This window comes from Penicillium samsonianum (genome assembly GCF_028829775.1).
Source record: "Penicillium samsonianum strain IBT 33392 chromosome Unknown utg000003l_segment0_segment0, whole genome shotgun sequence".
NCBI classification, from domain to species: domain Eukaryota; kingdom Fungi; phylum Ascomycota; class Eurotiomycetes; order Eurotiales; family Aspergillaceae; genus Penicillium; species Penicillium samsonianum.
This window is the reverse complement of record NW_026643261.1, coordinates 7359819-7378061: the sequence shown is the minus strand read 5'-3', so window position 1 is coordinate 7378061 and position 18243 is coordinate 7359819. Positions and strand designations below refer to the sequence as shown.

General features: G+C 45.1%; 9 protein-coding genes across 9 annotated transcripts; 3 read left to right on the top strand and 6 right to left on the bottom strand.

Annotated features, from left to right (window-relative positions):
* Window positions 1-98: 98 nt before the first annotated feature.
* Window positions 99-517, bottom strand: N7471_006506 (uncharacterized protein; the record flags this gene model as incomplete). The annotated part of the gene is made up of 2 exons (XM_057279225.1): window positions 99-333; window positions 498-517. The coding sequence occupies 2 exons, from the start codon at window positions 515-517 to the stop codon at window positions 99-101; spliced, it is 255 nt and encodes an 84-aa protein (XP_057138835.1).
* A 319-nt stretch (window positions 518-836) lies between these two features.
* N7471_006505 (putative pyridine nucleotide-disulfide oxidoreductase) lies at window positions 837-2540 on the bottom strand (the record flags this gene model as incomplete). The annotated part of the gene is made up of 1 exon (XM_057279224.1): window positions 837-2540. One exon carries the CDS (start codon window positions 2538-2540, stop codon window positions 837-839), a length of 1704 nt encoding a protein of 567 aa, XP_057138834.1.
* A 1022-nt stretch (window positions 2541-3562) lies between these two features.
* N7471_006504 (uncharacterized protein) lies at window positions 3563-4249 on the bottom strand (the record flags this gene model as incomplete). The annotated part of the gene is made up of 2 exons (XM_057279223.1): window positions 3563-4066; window positions 4130-4249. The coding sequence occupies 2 exons, from the start codon at window positions 4247-4249 to the stop codon at window positions 3563-3565; spliced, it is 624 nt and encodes a 207-aa protein (XP_057138833.1).
* Window positions 4250-5243: 994 nt separating this feature from the next.
* N7471_006503 (uncharacterized protein) lies at window positions 5244-5920 on the bottom strand (the record flags this gene model as incomplete). The annotated part of the gene is made up of 4 exons (XM_057279222.1): window positions 5244-5294; window positions 5350-5597; window positions 5647-5656; window positions 5753-5920. The coding sequence occupies 4 exons, from the start codon at window positions 5918-5920 to the stop codon at window positions 5244-5246; spliced, it is 477 nt and encodes a 158-aa protein (XP_057138832.1).
* An 887-nt stretch (window positions 5921-6807) lies between these two features.
* On the bottom strand, window positions 6808-7323 carry N7471_006502 (ankyrin repeat domain-containing protein; the record flags this gene model as incomplete). The annotated part of the gene is made up of 1 exon (XM_057279221.1): window positions 6808-7323. One exon carries the CDS (start codon window positions 7321-7323, stop codon window positions 6808-6810), a length of 516 nt encoding a protein of 171 aa, XP_057138831.1.
* A 1121-nt stretch (window positions 7324-8444) lies between these two features.
* Window positions 8445-10092, top strand: N7471_006501 (oleate hydratase; the record flags this gene model as incomplete). Its single annotated transcript, XM_057279220.1, has 2 exons — window positions 8445-8974; window positions 9027-10092. The coding sequence occupies 2 exons, from the start codon at window positions 8445-8447 to the stop codon at window positions 10090-10092; spliced, it is 1596 nt and encodes a 531-aa protein (XP_057138830.1).
* Window positions 10093-10384: 292 nt separating this feature from the next.
* On the bottom strand, window positions 10385-10843 carry N7471_006500 (Hsp20/alpha crystallin family protein; the record flags this gene model as incomplete). The annotated part of the gene is made up of 1 exon (XM_057279219.1): window positions 10385-10843. The coding sequence occupies one exon, from the start codon at window positions 10841-10843 to the stop codon at window positions 10385-10387; it is 459 nt and encodes a 152-aa protein (XP_057138829.1).
* Window positions 10844-11934: 1091 nt separating this feature from the next.
* On the top strand, window positions 11935-13166 carry N7471_006499 (zinc-dependent alcohol dehydrogenase family protein; the record flags this gene model as incomplete). The annotated part of the gene is made up of 4 exons (XM_057279218.1): window positions 11935-11940; window positions 11995-12859; window positions 12917-13009; window positions 13078-13166. 4 exons carry the CDS (start codon window positions 11935-11937, stop codon window positions 13164-13166), a joined length of 1053 nt encoding a protein of 350 aa, XP_057138828.1.
* Window positions 13167-14777: 1611 nt separating this feature from the next.
* Window positions 14778-16368, top strand: N7471_006498 (FAD-binding oxidoreductase; the record flags this gene model as incomplete). The annotated part of the gene is made up of 3 exons (XM_057279217.1): window positions 14778-14912; window positions 15030-16188; window positions 16253-16368. The coding sequence occupies 3 exons, from the start codon at window positions 14778-14780 to the stop codon at window positions 16366-16368; spliced, it is 1410 nt and encodes a 469-aa protein (XP_057138827.1).
* Between the last annotated feature and the right edge of the window lie 1875 nt (window positions 16369-18243).

Below are 18243 nucleotides of genomic sequence, written 5' to 3'. Positions count from 1 at the left end.
ATCTCACATACTCATCTCCTCCGCCTAACACCTCTGTCGCAGCAGTGGGAAAGAAAATCGCCGGAACCTCACACTCAAAATCAGCGAGAGACTGTCCATCAGAGACGACTGGTTCGTCCGCAACCCCCAGAGCCTGCAGATCGACCAATGGTGGCCATTGTCTTCGGGGGTAGGACGTATATCTCGCCCGCTAACCCGACGACGGCGACTCCGTTCAGGACGATTATCTTTTCAACCACGTAGCGCATGCCTAGTCCGTCATTCCTCGGCGCCATGCGGGCGTGTCGCGGCATGCGGCAGGTTGTGTCGAATTTGAAGAGGCCGTTCAGTCCGCTGAACTAAACACAGATGCTGTCAGCTGAGCCTTCTGTAACTCATGATTTTGAGGGTACCTGGTAGTTTGGTTTCTGTGGGAAATGCTTGTTTGATCATAGAACCTGTGCCGTGGACAATACTGGTGCCATTGGGTGGATACATATGCTTATAGAACGACATACTCATGCACAAAGAAAATCATGTTGATTAATAAAAGCTAACTGGGCTATGTGCGGCCAATTTCATGCCTGGATGAGGATATTGACATGCTGTGATTTGTTATTTATCAGCTCAAAAAGCCCCCGTCACTGATATCCGCTAGAGGCACAACCGACGTCACCACCTGGTCTGCGGCGATGCCGTTCAAAGCTAGCTGTGAGAGAACTTTGAAATCTGAAATAACGTATTGATGACCATTTGCAACCTCGTATCTAGGCTCCGTGAGAAGGAATTTGCGAGAAATCTGATGTGACTCCTTGACGTTAAATGCATTGCGTAGAAGCCAGGACAAAAAATGGATATCAGTCAGATCCGGAAGATACGAGGCCTATTCCAAACCCCCCTTCCACAAATAGTTTTAATCCTCCATCCAGATTAGCGACTTTGTATCCTAATTGTACCATAGTCCGATAGGCAAGGTAGCCATGATATCCCACTCTAGAGTAGACAACGACAGGACGCTCATTGTCGATATCTCTCAGACTTTCACGCAGTTCGTCAATGGGAATATTCCGAGCTGATGGAATATGACCTTTGGCAAAGTTTTCGGTAGATCGCACATCAATGATTTGATAATCATGTAAGTGACCGTCCAGGTCACTAGGTGAGACAATATGGAGGTCTCCTCGAAGCAAGTTACTTCCTACCATCCCAACGACATTCACTGGGTCTTTTCCCGAACCATATTGGGGCGCGTATGATAATTGAAGGAGCTCTAGGTCGAAAATAGACATCCCGGCTTGGAAGGCTGTGGAAAGTACATCAATGCGCTGATCTACCCCCGAGCGGCCGATGATCTGAGCGCCTAACAGGCGTCCACCTGTTGGTTGGAAAGATACTTTCAGAGTCATCTGTTGAGATGAAGGATAATAGCCTGCGCGGTCGGGAACGTGGACCGTCACTGACTGAGGATAGTAGCCGATTTCCCTGAGTCGCTCCACCGAAAGTCCTATGATAGCTGCGGTCAGGTGAGGCACTTTGCAGCTATATGTACCGATATCACCGCGATAAGGAAGTGCGCGTTTCATTATGTGATCAGCTGCAAGCCGACCCTGCTGGGTAGCTGGGCCAACGAGAGGTAACATTCGTGGTGTAGGCGAAATAAAATCCTCTTTCTGTGCTATGTCACCGACAGCGTATATATCAGGATCGCTGCTTTGCATGAACTGCTTGACCACAACTCCAGTTCTGCATTCAAGGCCAGATTCTTTTGCGATTTCGATGCGAGGAGTGAGTCCAGTAGCTACAACGATAAGATCGGCAGGAACATGGGCTTCGTTGTCCAATATCGCGGAACATCCTTCATCAATTGTATCGTGGGCAATATTGCGAACCCTTGCGTTTAAATAGAGCTGAATGCCATTTTTCCTGAGTTCTGATTGCACGAAGTTCCCAATATCAGGGTCGAAGTCTTCACAAATGCGCTCGTGGACGTGTATAATGCTCATACGAAGCCCGAAGTTGTAAAGACTCTCCACAGCCTTTAGAGCGAGATATCCACCGCCTAGAATCACGGCGGATGTGCAACGATTATCGGCAATATAACGCTTGATTTGTTCCAGGCCCAACATAGTTTGGAAGGAGAAAACACTTGCTCCATCAATGCCCTGTACGGTAGGTGTGATGGGACGAGCTCCTTGAGCGAGTATCAATTTATCGTACGAGAGGTAATAGGTATCACCTGTGTCCGACTGCCTGACTAGAATCGAATGCTGCTCCCTCGAGATACTGACTAATTCGGTACGATCTCGAACGTCCAGATTGAATCGATCTTTCAAGCCCGCCGGTGATTGGCGAATGAGGAAGGTGTCTGTTTCGATCAATCCTCCTAGCGAAGAAGGTACTCCAGAGTTTGTGTAACTAGTGTAGGAACCTTTTTCAATCAGAATGATGGAGGCTTTCTCATCCAGTCGTCGCGCTCGAAGGGCTGCTGACATCCCGCCAGCCGCGCTGCCGACGATAATAATCTTGATAGGCCCTTCTTGACTTTCGACAATTCCCTCCATGGTAAGTAGAGGCAAATTCGGGGAGGTTTAATCGTCCGTGAGCTGTCGGCTTAGTTGATATTTGGATAGTTTTAATGTGCGTTGGGCTTCCGAAGACGAAGAAGGAGGCAGCGGCAATATGTATTGTAGCTATCGAGAGAGACAAGGAGAAGAAAGGAGAGAAGCTCCAAACCCCAATCCAACTACCTATTGAGACCTGAAACATGAGGCATCAACCCGACGCCTCACACAGTTTCTGTCATCTATAAACTATGAAAACCGAACAAAGCCTAGAACAATGGCGTCCTAAAACCACGGTTGCTCCTATCGACAAATGTTCTTCGGACCCGACAGATGTCTCATCATGTTTGTTATAAACATGGATCGCTACTAAGAAACCTTACAATGCACACAGCCGGACGGACATAAGGCCATCCTCTAGTGTGGGACATACATATCTGTGGAATGCTGGCTGACCGACGGCCCTAGAATCAGCTGACATTCTGCAACACGTTATTAGTGGCCAACCCCCCCCCCCCCCCCCCCAATGATGTCAACAGGCTCCCGTTGAGGAATCCAGAAGATTTGCGGGTCAATAGTATCTCTGTATGCCCTGAGATCAATATTTTGTATGATGTCCATGTATTGCATATGACTAAAGGCGAACAATCCTCCTCTCAGCAACATGCGGTAATTCATGTATTGAAAATAGTGGCCCCCTTGACAGAACTAGTAATTGCTGGTGGATTGCAGACTGAAGCTGGAAGAACTGGTGCAGGTTTAACTTATAGAAACCACGATAAGTAAAATCCTTTTATCTGATAAATTCAAAACCATGGATAACTCACAGGTAACTTATACTGACACACTGACCCTTCTCTTCATACTAAACAAAGAAGAGTTATTGGGTATCCGGGGCATACGCTGTTTGGTGTGGATCGCTCTTGCATAAAGCGAGGACCAACTTGAGTTCACTCCCAATTGTCCATTATTGCTGTCCACTATTGCTCAATTCGAAATAGCAACAGCTTCCCCGAAGACAACTAACCCAATCTGAAAGAAGCCTCAGCCAGCTTGACACTCTCTAACTCCTGGCACACAATGACACTGACAAAGTAATTCTCGTCGTTTTTGCCAACTGCATGCACAATGACATTATCGCCATATTCACAGTCACTTTCATCCGGACTAGCCTCACAGTAATCTTCGTAGCTCGAGGCTGTTATTCCTTCCTCCTCTGATAGCAGCACAGTGCTCGCAAATTTTCTGGCTTCTGCATAACTTTGGAATACTCCTTCCACGTTGGTGTCGTGGGAAGGCTTCCGCTCATGACTGCAGTAAGGCACATTTGTTTGGACGACATAGAATAGAGGTGTCGAAATCCGGCCATCCTCGTTATCGGTCGTCAAGTGAAGCACGTTTGGGGACGTGGAAATGCGGACCCGGAACACCGTGCCATCCGTTGCAATGGCATACACAGTAAGCCCCGTACCCTCATATGCACCGAATCCTTCCAAGACCTCCGGGTTCGTCTCAAAGGTTGAGAACTATTCACGCTCATATCCACTATCAAAGAGACAGCGATGCGCCGCCTCCTTGGCTTTCCTCACAGATGTATAGGTACCTATAATGCGTATTTTATCCCTTTTCCCACCTAATCCCTTCTTCTCGGAGGTCATGAGCATAACATGATAGATGGAATCAAGTTCAGGTTGGTTTTCCGGGGGCATATTGAACGTTGCGAATCTTCGGTTAATAGTTATATCCTTTAATGCCGATTCACCAGTGATTTCTTCAAAAGCGCGTTCGAGATCCAGTTGGCCTGTTGCCTGGGCTTTGTTGAGTTAGTTGGAGTCAGTTATGCAGCGTGTATTTTGACTATAATGTTTGATGCAATAAGAAACCTTATCCAAACCTTATCCTATCAAGTACACGAAAGATGAGATCACACTTCGTGATCAGGATGCCTGTTGGCCTTGATTCCAATGTCCGATGTCAGCTATGAAATTTCCGGGTGACACCTGCATAACAAATATTAGTTGACATCATTGTGTAATATTTTGGGTGACGTGTTGGCATATTGCCACTCGTAACCGCATACGACTCAGCTGATCCCGGGACCGTCTGGGAGAGTAGCGGAAATTATTCTTCCAATATCGATAAACGAGAAAAATATGCAGTTTCTGAAGCTAATGAGAAAATCAGACAGAGAGGGGGAAATATGTCAGGGAGAGAGAGAGAGGAGCAGCTAATATATCTATGCTTTCAAGATCCTGTCATATGGCAATCACAGGATTTCACTCGAGCATTGTCGGTCCCAAACGTGGCTACGATGCTGAACTTGATTTCACGTTTAATAATGCTCACGCAGTCTCTTTACTGTAGCGCTTAGTGTCTTCACCGATTCTTCCATGTCGGCGCTCTCCTCACTGTTTGTTGATATTTCAACAGTCCGAATGATTCCGCTTCTTCCAAGGACAACGGGCAAGCTAAAACAGCAATCACACTTTGGTTGGAAATGGCTAATAGGGTAGACATTGTGTTTGTCGAATAAGATCGAAGAGCATAGTTTGGATATGACCGAGCCGATTCCGAAGGATATTGCTCCTTTCGCTTGCATAATCTTGCATTCCTTGGAGAGCTTTTCGGGTTGAAATTGCTCTTCGAAAGCGCTTTGTCGATCGGGACTCCGCAAAGAGTTGCAGTCGACCATGCAACAACATGTTACTCCCCGTGCACGCCCAGTACTTGGACATCCATTGCATTTGCGGCGACCTAGTTTTGAATCAGCCACGCCACAAGGGCAGCCGGGAAAGCCATAATCACGTACCCCGGCTTGATCTGCTAGCATTCCGCGAAGCCTAATTGAATCGAGAAAAGTTCCAGAGCCCAGCACCTGTGACGCTGGTAGCCCAGAGTGCTCTTGACTGAAGGAAGTAATAACATCGACGGGGTTAGCCGCGATTAGTAGAATTGTATCGGGTCTGAATGGCTTCATTGCGTTGGTAATGCTCTCGATAATGGTGATCTTTTGGTACATGTGGATCTTTTGGTACATGTGCCGAATGCTAGTTTCGCCTGAAAAACCATCAAAATGGGCCTGCCTTCCTCATAGTGTATATCATACCTCTGTAGGGCTTTGAGCCGGCCGTGATAACCACGATATCGCATTAGCGTGCTTCATGGTGTGTAGCCTCTCGAACGCGTGTTCCGCTGTTGCAACTGTGGCTCACATCGGGAACATCACAAACCTGGCAGTCTCTCAAGTCGACCTTGATATCTACCAACAGCAATTTACTAGCAATAGAGCCCAGAATTAGTGCGTAAGCAGCAGCGGCACCAACCTGACCCACACCGATTATTGCAATCCGAGTAATCGTTTTTGTGTTTTCAGAGAGCATTATGTGGAATTTCGGCGAGCACACTGTTCCCGTGGAAAAATGGTAGATTTTACGCGCACCTGAATGTTGTTAGAGAATGTAAAAGACCGAGGTTAGTGATCTTGACTTCCTTAGTTCGTGTGCCTGATTCCATAGTTGCGCCGGTGGGTTGAATCCTCGTTCCAAAATTTGACGATGATTTCATCGGAATTTTGGGTTCGTATTTACCTACGCATTGCCTAGGTGGCACCCAACTCAGATTGTGGCACTAAGAACGAGAAGACTGGACCGCGGGAAATCGAGGAAAGACTTTTGAGTACGAATAATGATTTCATACATGGCTTCAACGTTGGGGTCTTTACCAGAATGACGCAACTATAAAAATCCAGACCCGTCTTCCCCGAAAACACAATGCAATTCTAAAAACCCGAAATGGTTACAGATGCTATTGCTTTATCTTCCAGTAGTGACCTCATGGTTGCATCCAGGTGCGGCCACAATACGAGTCAAACGGGTAACACGAGAAGTGTGGGTTGAATGCTACAAATAAACATGTGAACATCAAGTAGGACAACGTTAGACTATTTAACATGAGGCAAGCCTTGCATGTAGGTTCAGCTACGGCATGAGGTAGAAGAGCAGCTCAAAAGTGGAGAATCGGGCGCTTTTAGGGTATAGAAAGCTTCGATTTACAGAAGTTTAGTTAAACCACCTGAAAAAGTGAAGATGCTCAAACATTTATGGATTTTTCGAGATTGTTGTTTTGCGCAGAATGGGCTACGATAAGCGCAATTTGAATTGTACGACAGTGTCTCGCTTCTTCAAGCTTTGCCGTTTATTCCAGTTGCATGAAATTTATCAAACCTTTCGCTAGAAAATTGAGCAACCTTCCATATTCTGTCTGAAGCTTAAAGTAAAAGCTCTGCCACAGAGTTGTGCCCGTTTTGCTTAGCGATCAATAGTGGTGTCCGACCCCAAAAGTCCTTCGAGTTCATATCAACTCTTCCTGTCTCGAGTAGCAATTTCACAATTGGCTCTTGCCCAGTATCTGCAGCCCAGAACAATGGTGTCCAGCCCCTATGATCCATCGAATTCAAGTTTACTTTCTCTGTCTCAATCAATAGCTGCACCACGGCTGAGTATCCCTTTGCTGCAGCGTAGGATAATGCAGTTCGGCCCCAATACCCTCTTGAGTCCAAATCAACCTTCCCTGTATCAAGTAACAGCTTCACCACTTTTTCGTGGCTATTCTGCGCCGAAATGGAAAGTGGGGTCCGTCCCCAAAAGTCCTTCGAGTCTATACTAACATTTTTCGTCTGAAGTAGCAACTTCACCACTGCCTCCTGCCCATTCTCTGCAGCCCAGAACAATGGCGTCCAGCCCCTAAGGTCTATGGAGTCCGCATTTACCTTTTCTGTCTCCATCAATAAGTGCACGATGGACTCGTGTCCTTTTGCTGCAGCGTAAGAAAGAGGTGTGAGGCCAATATCATCTGTTATACTGATATTAGCTCCTCCTCGGATCGAATGCCGAGCAGTAGCCTCATTCCCATTTTTAGCGGCCCATAAAAGAGCGGAGCTCCCCAAATTTCGAGCATTGTTTCTATAGAGCCATGGGTTCAGGATAATATGAAGGCGGACACATGTTCGACACAATGAGCTTATATCCTTTTGTTCTTCCAAGAATAATAACAGTAACAGAACTAATTCGGTTGGCAGCATTAGCAGAAACATTTGATCAGAAAGGGTTAAGTGTTGAGAATCGGTGTTAAAGTTTCAGACAAATGCCGGGGAGGTACTCTGCATGGCTTGATTGCAGGTTACTCTCTTGAGGTAAGAGTTTCCTCTAAACACTCTATTTGTATTAACCAGACTGGTGAGAAGAGCAGCCCCTGAATAAATCTTGTTTGAGAGATGGTCAAGAAGACGAAGTAGCTCGATACTTGAACTCTTGAGGAAGGGTGTTTCTGCAATTTCCGACTCTGTAGACCAACATTGGGGTGCTTGATTCTAATTTTAACAAATTACAGTCCCAGATTTTCCACTAAAGATTTTTTCGTCTTTCTCTAATGTCTTGCGAGTGGCGGACACAATTTTCGGATTTGATATTGACCAAAAGGCCCCCGACAATTTGTTACTGGAGAACAAGGCAGTTGTTTTTTTTTGGGTCATTTTACCCCACACAGGTTATACTCCGTAGTGGATCATCTGATAAAAACAATGATCCATGGGTGGTTGACATCGGATACTTCAAAGTCTAAATTCGCTTCCGACAGCTCTGGCCACATGCAGTCAACTGGTCTAGCCCCCGCATGTGTGCATCTCTACTCTTGTGAACAAAAGCCCAAAAAGCAAAACTCCTCACCTAAACCTTAAAGGTTCTTTAATGACAAGATAACAGGTGACAAAATGATTCATCGTTTCTTTAAATGTTCTCGGATACGGATTACTAATGACCCCCTCGTTGAATATATATTCCCAATCCTGTACAAAAGTGTTGTACTAGTGACTTAAACCAGAAAACATATTGTATAATACAACAAGCAATGGCACCTACTCGAGACCCCAAGGACGTGCAGGCATGGCTGATCGGAAGCGGTGTCGCATCGCTTGCGGCTGCGGTACATTTGATTAATCAGGCAAAGGTTCCGGCTCAACAAGTCCACATCCTCGACGTCCACCATGGCTCCGGCGGGGCCATGAAAACGTCAGGTAATTCGCAAGAAGGATATATGCTACAAACAGGCGCACAGCCGTACTTTCACGGCGACTGTGTGCAGGACCTTCTTACGATGATTCCCAGTCCTGGAAATCCGGACCAGACTGTCTGGGACGATATCAAAGAACAGGAGTTGCATTCAAAGCCGCTTCACAAAGCACACACACGTGTTATTAGGAAAAATAAAGAAGGACTGCGCAACGTTGACATGCATGATTTGCGAATCGGTGGAAAGCTGCGTTTGGAGTTAATTACATTCCTTATGGAGGGCGAGAGGAAGTTTGATTCAAAGAAGATTTCCGACATTTTCGAAGAAACTTTCTTTGAGTCAGAATTCTGGGCTCTGTGGTCAACAACGTAAGAAAATCACTTTCTTCGGTTTAATTTATGGAAACTGATTCCTCTGTAGCTTCAAGCTTCAACCGTGGCATAGCGCAACGGAGTTTCACAGATTGTTGGTCAAATACCTTCCTGAAATGAACGTCCATAACGATGTGCGAGAGTTGGACAAAACACCTTTCAGTCTTTACGAATCATTGATAATGCCCGTCACCACTTATTTGAAGAATCAAGGAGTTGACTTTCGGTTCCATGCGATGGTCACTGACCTCAAATTGTACCCAGCCAGTGACCCAACGACCATTTCAGAGATCGTGATGTTGGAGAACGAAAAGGAAATGCTTATCACAGTGGATCCCATTGACATAGTCATCGTGACACTAGGAGCGCTGTCTACCGGTAAGAAGACCGGATCCAACGCCGAACCCCCTCAGCCATATTCTGTATCCTCAGATACATTGAAGCGTGGAGAGTGGGGATTGTGGCAAAAGCTTTCCAATGAATCTTCTAAGTTTGGCAATCCTCTAAACTTCTTATCGCGCCTGGATGAGTCGAAAATTGAGACATTCACCACTACCTTGCATGATTCGGACTTTATGAAGCATTATGCCGGACTCACTCATGATAAGCCAGGCACGGGGGCTCTGCTCACCGTGTTAGAAAGTCCATGGGGATTGAACATCAGCGTCCCTCATCAGCCAGTATTTGCGACTCAACCCCAGAATGTACATGTTATTTGGGGCTACGGCCTACACCCGGAAAGAAAAGGAAAATTCGTTCAAAAGCCGATGGAATTATGTTCTGGTGAAGAAGTTTTCTTCGAGCTTCTGTCCCTTTTGGGGTTCCCCGTCGACTCACTTCTTCCGTCGTCGATCACAATTCCATCTATCATGCCACTTGGGACATCCATGCTTCTATCTCGGACAAAGAATGATCGTCCACGCGTGCTCCCCCATGAGACTACTAACATCGCTTTTATCGGCCAATTTGTTGAAATCCCTGATGACACCACGTACAGCTTTGAGTACAGTGTCCGAGGAGCGCAAATGGCAGTGTGCGGTCTATTGAATCTGGGACATAGTCCTATGAAAATTAAGAAAAACAGACTTTTGGAGGTCTTCGGTTTGTTGGTGTGAGAACTGGTGTCAATAATATCAAGCTATTCAGGACTGACTGTGGCTTTCTGTATTGTTTTGATTTGTGGATATCAGAGTTTGGTTTCTAGGAATTATGTTATCTAAGTATGTGGATCGTAATGTGATATCGTCTTTTTTTAATTCAGAAATGTTTCCTTTCAATTTATATAATAATCCCATGGAATGAGTATAGAACCGTTTGTCCAAACACTAAGCACTACGATACAGCATTCCACCTTGAAAGTTACATCCCAATTTGAGTAAAGATAAGATCGAGAAGCTAGAGATTTTATCACGAAGAGCTTTCCACAGGTTCTGTCTCAACAGTGATCTTCGTAGTAGTAGCGGTCGACTCAGTCTTTGGCACTGTCATGGAAAGGACCCCATCCTTCAAGCTCGCGTGAACCTTTTCCTGGTTGACAGCAGATGGGAAATTGAAAGTTCGTTGGAAGTCACCAACAGAGCGTTCAGACACCCACCAAGAGCCTTCACCAGAAGTTGAATCGCGCTCGGTATGGCCCTTGATGTTGAGGGAATGTGAATCTTGGAATTCAATATCCAGATCTTTGGATTGGACACCTGGGAGATCCCCACTTAGGTGGTATGCCTCTTCCGTCTCGCGGATGTCAAATGATGGCGCGAACATTCGGAGACTAGCCCTATGTCTGTTGGAAAATAACTGATCATAGTCATCCCAGAGGTGGCCGACCGCTGAAAGTGGCCCGCGGTGAAACTGAGGGATAATAGACATGTTTTTCGAAGTATGTCCTAACTGCGTGTAGGGGATATGGCTGACTTTTTGTGTTTGTCGTTTCGTCGACGAAGTAGCTGCAGGTAGACTGCCCCGCAAGGTATATCTGAGATTATGTCGCAACATCGCATATTTTCGTTCTTGAGAGCCAATGTAACTAACCAATGAATATATGCTCAGCCGTACCCTAGGTGGTGAGGTCATTTATTTTGAGGTCGCAACTGAATCGATACGTTGGTGACGTTAACAAAATATTCGCAGACTTGGACCAGTCTGTCTTCGCAAGCGATAAAAAACGTGGAACGAAATTGAGTTTCGAACATGAGGTACGAATCAAGCATTGTCGGGTGATCTATAGGACGTAAGTGTTTTTGACCAAATTAGTTTACTCTGACTTCAATATAGTTTCCTACGGTTCCTCACGGTGTCCTACCTCCGAAAGCTCACGAATATAGTTCATGTGCAATATATTTAGAAACCATTCATATAAGTCTCACCGTCATTGTGGCGGATCTTCTTACCTAGTTATGATGTAATAATAAAGGAGGCAAGGAGGCCAAAATGATAGTCTTGAAAGGCTCGTGTTCTTGTCCTGGAAACCTGCGTATTGGGCGTTTTCAAATATTTACTATAATAAATATTTATCAAGTTTCAATTAAGCTTCTATAAATGGAGATTAATAAGAATAGCGAGAAGACATTCTAACATCTCTCATTGGGTCCTTGACTTTACTATTGGAAAAGGACACTGAGACAGTTTAGGGACGTCGGTAGTTGTAGTATGGAATCATTTGATCGAATAGATACATGGTTAGATGTCGTAGTTATTTACAGCATTACATGTCACCTCCAGAAAGTATAAGGTCTGTCAAGCTGCACTTTCACCTGGCATATATTCTGCTTGATATAGTGTTCATGACCATGATGCTAGGAAGTCTATTCAATCGGTGCTACCTTCGGCACATACCCCCTAACACATTATCCAGCGTTGGAAGAATCTACAAAAAATCCACTCCAAACATACAAGCACTCCCTATCTCTATAACACGAGCTCGCCTTTTCTCTGACTTCTCTCAAAATCATTCAAATCATATGGAGGTGCGCTCCCCGACTATGATCACTTAAACATAGCTGATTTTATCGTGGCTTCAGCTCCCGACAGAGATGAAAGGCCTCGTCTATACGGGTGCCAATCAATATGAAGTCCGAGACTGCGTCTTGCCTGAAATTCAATCACCCACAGATGCGATTGTTCAGATGAACCACACAAGTATATGTGGGACGGACCTGCATATTCTTAAAGGCGATGTGCCAACAGTCGAGCCAGGTCGGATTCTTGGCCATGAAGGGGTTGGGGCTATTGTCTCAGTGGGTTCAGCCGTCACCGATTTCTTCGTTGGCGATAATGTTCTAATCTCGTGTATTACTTCTTGTGGTACGTGTGCACCATGTAGGAAGGGTATGAACTCACATTGCGCGACTGGAGGATGGGTACTTGGAAACGTGATTGATGGCACTCAGGCGGAGTACGTGCGGATTCCGCATGCGATTAATTCACTATACAAGCTACCCGGGAATATTGATCCTGCAGAGATGGCCGGTTTTTCTGACGCATTTCCGACGGGAATGGAATGCGGGACGCTGAATGCTAATGTTCAGCCTGGTAAATCCGTGGCGATTGTGGGAGCTGGCCCGGTTGGTATTGCTGCAATGCTCACATCTAAGTTATATTCGCCTTATCCTATCGTTGTGCTTGACAAGGAAAATAAAAGGCTCGAGCTAGCCAGAAAGCTTGGTGCCGACCAGGTTATTAACGTTGACGCATTCAACGCTATGGAAGAGCTCGACTCGGTTGTCGACGGAAAAGGCTTCGATTGTGTGATGGAAGCTGTTGGAACACCAGCAAGCTTCGATCTATGCCAGAAATTAGTGGCCCCAGGGGGTTCTTTGGCAAATATTGGGGTTCACGGCCAAAAGGCAACTCTTGACCTTGACCACCTCTGGGATCACAATATTAGTAAGTTTAACCTACAAGTACTTACAAGTATGACTATATATTAAGCAGCTGCATAAGGCATCAAAACTCGGTTGGTCGATACAGTCACTATTCCGACACTTCTCCGGCTTTTCCAAGCGGGCCGCTTCCAATCAACATTACTCACGCACCGTAAGTTCGATATGTTCTTGTATTCATATACTCTGTGAGCGACATACTAATGTAACTACAACATCCAGGCTATCGATTCCCAGATATTTCGAAGGCTTATCAAGCATTCCAAACGGCGCCCAAAGAGGGTATCTTGAAGGTTGGAATTTCTTTCTGATCGCAAGCATCACCCGAAACTATAAGAGAACAAAAGTTTACCGTCGATTATTCAAATTTGTCAGGGTTGCTATTTTTGTGTACCTAGGTGTCAAAATTCCGACCGATCATAATATGTATCATTGTTATGCAAATATTAATTGTTTTAGGATTGTCTGAATCGATATCTACGATCAATAGGAACCCCCGTGGAATAGAACCTGCCAATTATCCTTTCAAGAAACCTATAAAGTGTTCCCATTTGAACAGACAGGTCTACATATAGATTTAATAGTAGGCCATCCATTGTTTCTCCCACTCGATATCAACAGAGTTAACTATGCGGCAGTGGTGGCAAGTTCTGAGACGACATGTTCGAGACAATGAGCTGATATATCTGTCGTTTTTCATTCCTAGTCAATAGATGTCAAATTATCAAATCGAAGATTCCAAGCTGCGGGCATTCCTTGATATTCTCAAGTTTCCGTGGTAACCTCATCAACTCGGCTACAGGATTCTAGGCACCACGAACATTGTACTCTATAGCCGACCAACACATGCAATGTTGCTGGTGTGTAATGTAATCACATTCGGTCGATTCATTCAAAACGTGACTGAAACGGAGAATTCCCTAATGGTATTCCACGTGGGATCTATAAAATCGGCAAAGTGAACTGAATAGGAAATGAAGATAGGGGAAACTTACAATAAATGTTTCTCCGCAGTGTTCGTGGATTGGCTTCGTTGCGTAGGTGGCCTCGAGTGGACTCAAGGCACAAGTACAAATAATATTCGTATTGTTTAATTGGCCTGCTAAAACCGGTTGATAAGGAACACTGAGGGTAATTGACCGGTTGCTCTCCGTCAAGAAGACCATCGAACCTGTTACTAGCCGTCTATGCGTAATTTTCTTATATAATACCATTTACTCTCTGGTCCTTCGAATATGATCCCCAAATTTCCAAGATATAAGAGTAGTGATGCCATAGCTGCTAACCACAGACCATCTGGTCTTTCCAATTCTAATACAAGTTAAGTTGTAAGGTTGAAGAGGTAATTTTCCCCAGAGTTACACCCGCACTACTTGAGCCCGAAGTAGTGATAGCTATATTATCTGGGCCACCTCCAGTGCTTTCTTCCATCCTCAAAATTCTCAATTTTGGTGTTCAGTTGGTTGGGGAGGTTGATATTTCCATAACTTGTTTCGGGTTGTCCACGATGAGACAGATCGCAGACGGTTTTTTTCCCCTTTAATTTACACATAGATTGTGCTGCCTCAATAATAATAAATATATATAAAAAAAGATATCACTCGATTTTGCCAAAACGCGTATAGTGATATGGGTGCGGTCACGCGGGACTAGAGTTCCAGATCTATAATATGCTGTCGTCATCGGACCAGTCCAAGCTGTTAAGATAATGGGCGACCGCAGAAATGACTTCGAAAAAGACGGACCACATGAACAATTCTAGCCGCATCCAATTATACAATTCAATTCTCCACACAGATCCACTGGCTCACCCACAACTGAATAGTGCGCATATTTCATATTTCTCATTAAATCATATATTAACTGCCAAATCTGCATGTGCACATTGGGAAGTATTTGTTGTCTGAATATATTGCGTCAACATGCCTTTCTTGTCTCACGACAAAGCGGTCGAATTGAAAAGGCAGCTTGGGGATAATGCAGAGGTTCTCACCTTTGGTTCGGAAGGTTATGCTGAGAGTCTCAGGAGATGGAGTGATACCTGTGAAAAGGAGGCTGTAGGTATTTCTGTTTTCAAAGACACATCATCGCTCCCCCGAAATGAATATATTAGTCGTTACTTTCCCATCTCGATGCAAACTCGCTCTTTCCAATATCTAACTTCAAATTTGCAGGGAGCCGTTGTACGTCCTACATCCACCCACCAAGTCGCGACTATTGTCAGTTTCGCAAGGAGAACCCATGTCCCTTTTGTGATCAAAGTTGGAGGTCACTCCACAGATGCGGCATCCTCAACGCATGGCGGAATCGTCATCGACTTATCCAAAATGTGCAAAGTGGTTGTTGATCCAGCTAGCAAGACTGTGGCAGTCCAAGGAGGTGCAACCTGGCGAGATGTTGACACAGCTACAGCACGATATTCACTTGCTATTGTCGGAGGCACCCTTGATTTAAGCGGGGTTGCTGGAACTACGTTAGGGGGAGGATACGGCTGGCTGACTGGTAGATATGGTCTCGCTATTGACAATCTCCTAAGTGCGAGGATTGTCCTGGCAGACGGCAACGTTATTGTTGCATCTGAGACCGAAAAACCTGACTTGTTTTGGGCCATTCGAGGTGCAGGACCGGCCTTTGGAGTGGTCACTGAGCTTGTTTTCCAAGCGCATGATCAAAGATCCCCAGTCTATGGAGGACTACTGATATTTTCTGCCGAAAGATTGAGAGAGGTCGTCGAGTTTGCCAATACCTTCGGGACAAGCTCAACCAAGGACCAGGGGTTATATTTAGGATTCACGTGTGTCCCGCCGGAGCGCAAAGCGGCAATATTTGCTATACTCTTCTATAATGGGTCCATTAAGGAAGCAGAAAGACTTTTTTCGCCGCTGCTGTGTCTTGGGCCAATTGTGAATGAAACCGATATGATGCCTTATGAGCGACTCAACTCCATTATTGAACGATTCACTTCTTCAACTGGCCGCAAAAGTATGGGTGGTATTGACATTACCTTGCCTCTGGAGTTCCAAGCTGTCCATCACCTTTTTGAGCAATTTGAAACAATACTGAAGACGAATCGACGCGTTGAGGAATCTACATTGACATTTCAGCTGCTGCCATATGCTGAGGTTGCCAAAGTCCCCGTGGAGTCCACTGCTTGTGCCAATCGGGGACATGCCTACAACGCGTGTGTTGTTTTCTGCTGGCATGACCCAGATCAAGACACAAAGATGCACAATCTCCTGCACAGCTTTCTGGCGGAGGTTGAAGCATGCGGAGGAATACGAGATTATGAGATACATCACCAAGGTATCGGAATAGCGTACGCCAATTTCGCTGGTACGTTAGATTGTTCCTCGCTAATCATGCTGTGCCAATATGCAAAACAGCTGACAAAATACAGGGAAAGAAGTCCCTTTGGTTGATATTTTTGGGGCAAACCTACCCCGGCTGCAGCTCCTGAAAACAAAGTACGACCCGGACAATGTGTTCAAAAAGTGGCATAACTTACGACGTTGAAAATGATTTTACTCTATAATTGCTGCAGAGTTTGATAACCTGAAAGTTAGTGGTCAGGGCAGTCATTTAAAGATTTTGGTTGATCTACTTCCTTGAATACTCAGCAATCTTAGATTTCGATCAAAAAGGGAATGAAATGTTGACTGGGAAGCTAGGCAGTCTACCAGCCACGGATTTCCTTATCGGGTTGTCCAAATTAGTTTTGTGCTGTTTGGCTATGAAATATATGTTTCCCGCGGAAACCTGATTCTTGCACTTAGTTTCATGGACATGGAACGTAAAACATGTGTAGAAGCTGCCTTATAAGAAAACGCGGGATGAGCGTCAGACATATGGGATAACTTGATGTAAGTTATTGGTTTGAATAGAAGATCAAAAGATTGACTTGGATAATATTTTGCCAGCTTAAGCTAGTAACTGGAAGTAGAAGGCCGGCAGTCATATCACAAAAGATCCCGCACAGTCTTATCTATATAATTGTTGGGTGGAATGGAGATGGATGTTGGATATAGCCTGCAAAATGCAGCACCTAGGTTAGTGCAGTTTGATCCCGATTGGGTGCGTTCAAAGTTAGATGTTGAGCTTCGCACGCAGACATCCCCCATAAGGGGGGTTAGATACTCCGAATCAAAAACGATAGCAAACTTCGATGAGAACGCCCAGACTCCTTGGTCAAGTCTTCTGAAGCAACCTTTAGAACCCACTTGAGTCCCCGCAATTCAACAAAAAGTCAGGTTTTCCATATGTGTCAATTCACAATGCAATCAGCCGGTAAAGGGAATCTCATCCGCTCAATCCAGGAGGCCCGTGAGCTAATTTCCCAGTCAGAGATCTGTGCAGGGGATGCGAAACCCTAAAGAGAGGGAATTCGATATTGGCCTTGCTATGGATAGAAATGGGTCTATATTCTGCGTCGTCAATCGTGTCTTCCAGTAATGGAAAGATACCGGGCTAGAAGGTTTTATCAATGACAAACGAATCTGTGAATTTCGTCTCAAGTTACAATCTGAAAGTTTGTTTTCAGAACCGGAATATCGAGCCATCCAACCTCTCTTGCATACTAACATATTGAACTACTAGTAATAAACACGACAGCATGCCTATATTGCAGAATGGTTTTAGCAGTTGCCCTTATTCTTCGATTGGACTTGTGTGCAATTAGGCATTATCTTCGTTGACTGCGGTCTACGATGTCCTATTAGTCATGAAGTTTTGACGAGTTTAGGTATAATGCTTAACTTTTGAAGCTTCCAACTCTTCTTCGACGCTCCTCTTTCCCTCTTCCAATCCCTCACTGTAAACAGATTTGTTGCTTTTTCTCTTCTCATTTCGCTCAGTAATGCTGACGTTCCTGCCGGGAGGCTCGAAATGTTTGGTATCTGAATTTTGCTCCTTTTGAAGAATCAAATCTACGGTTTTGATTTCTTCCGCGTCGAGTGACCTTTTGTACACCGCTTCTCCGCAAGGAGGAGTTGGGTCGTTGGGAGATTGAGCTGGCGTTGTTGGTTACGAAGATTGTTCAATTAGTCTCCGTGAAGCCAGGGCGCTCGCAGGCATGTAAATAAATCTAGAGCTATCCGCCATTTTTATCGAAGCCTTGTGCTGATGAGGTTCGAGGAAAGGGGATTGAAAATGTGAATTTGCTGAGCGAAGACATTTCACAGAACTTTTGCTTAATTCAAGAAGCTCCCTACAAAAGGAAGAGGGTAAGCCTAATAAAGATGATTGATTGGAGCACGACAATAAAGTATAGGATCATCTCATAATAGAAATAAATGTTGTGGATGTCATGTTTCGAAGTCTAAACTGACCTCCCAGCGGTCTGGCCCCAGGAGGCGTTAAAAAGTCGCATGGTGTAGCCCCGCACCGATCTGT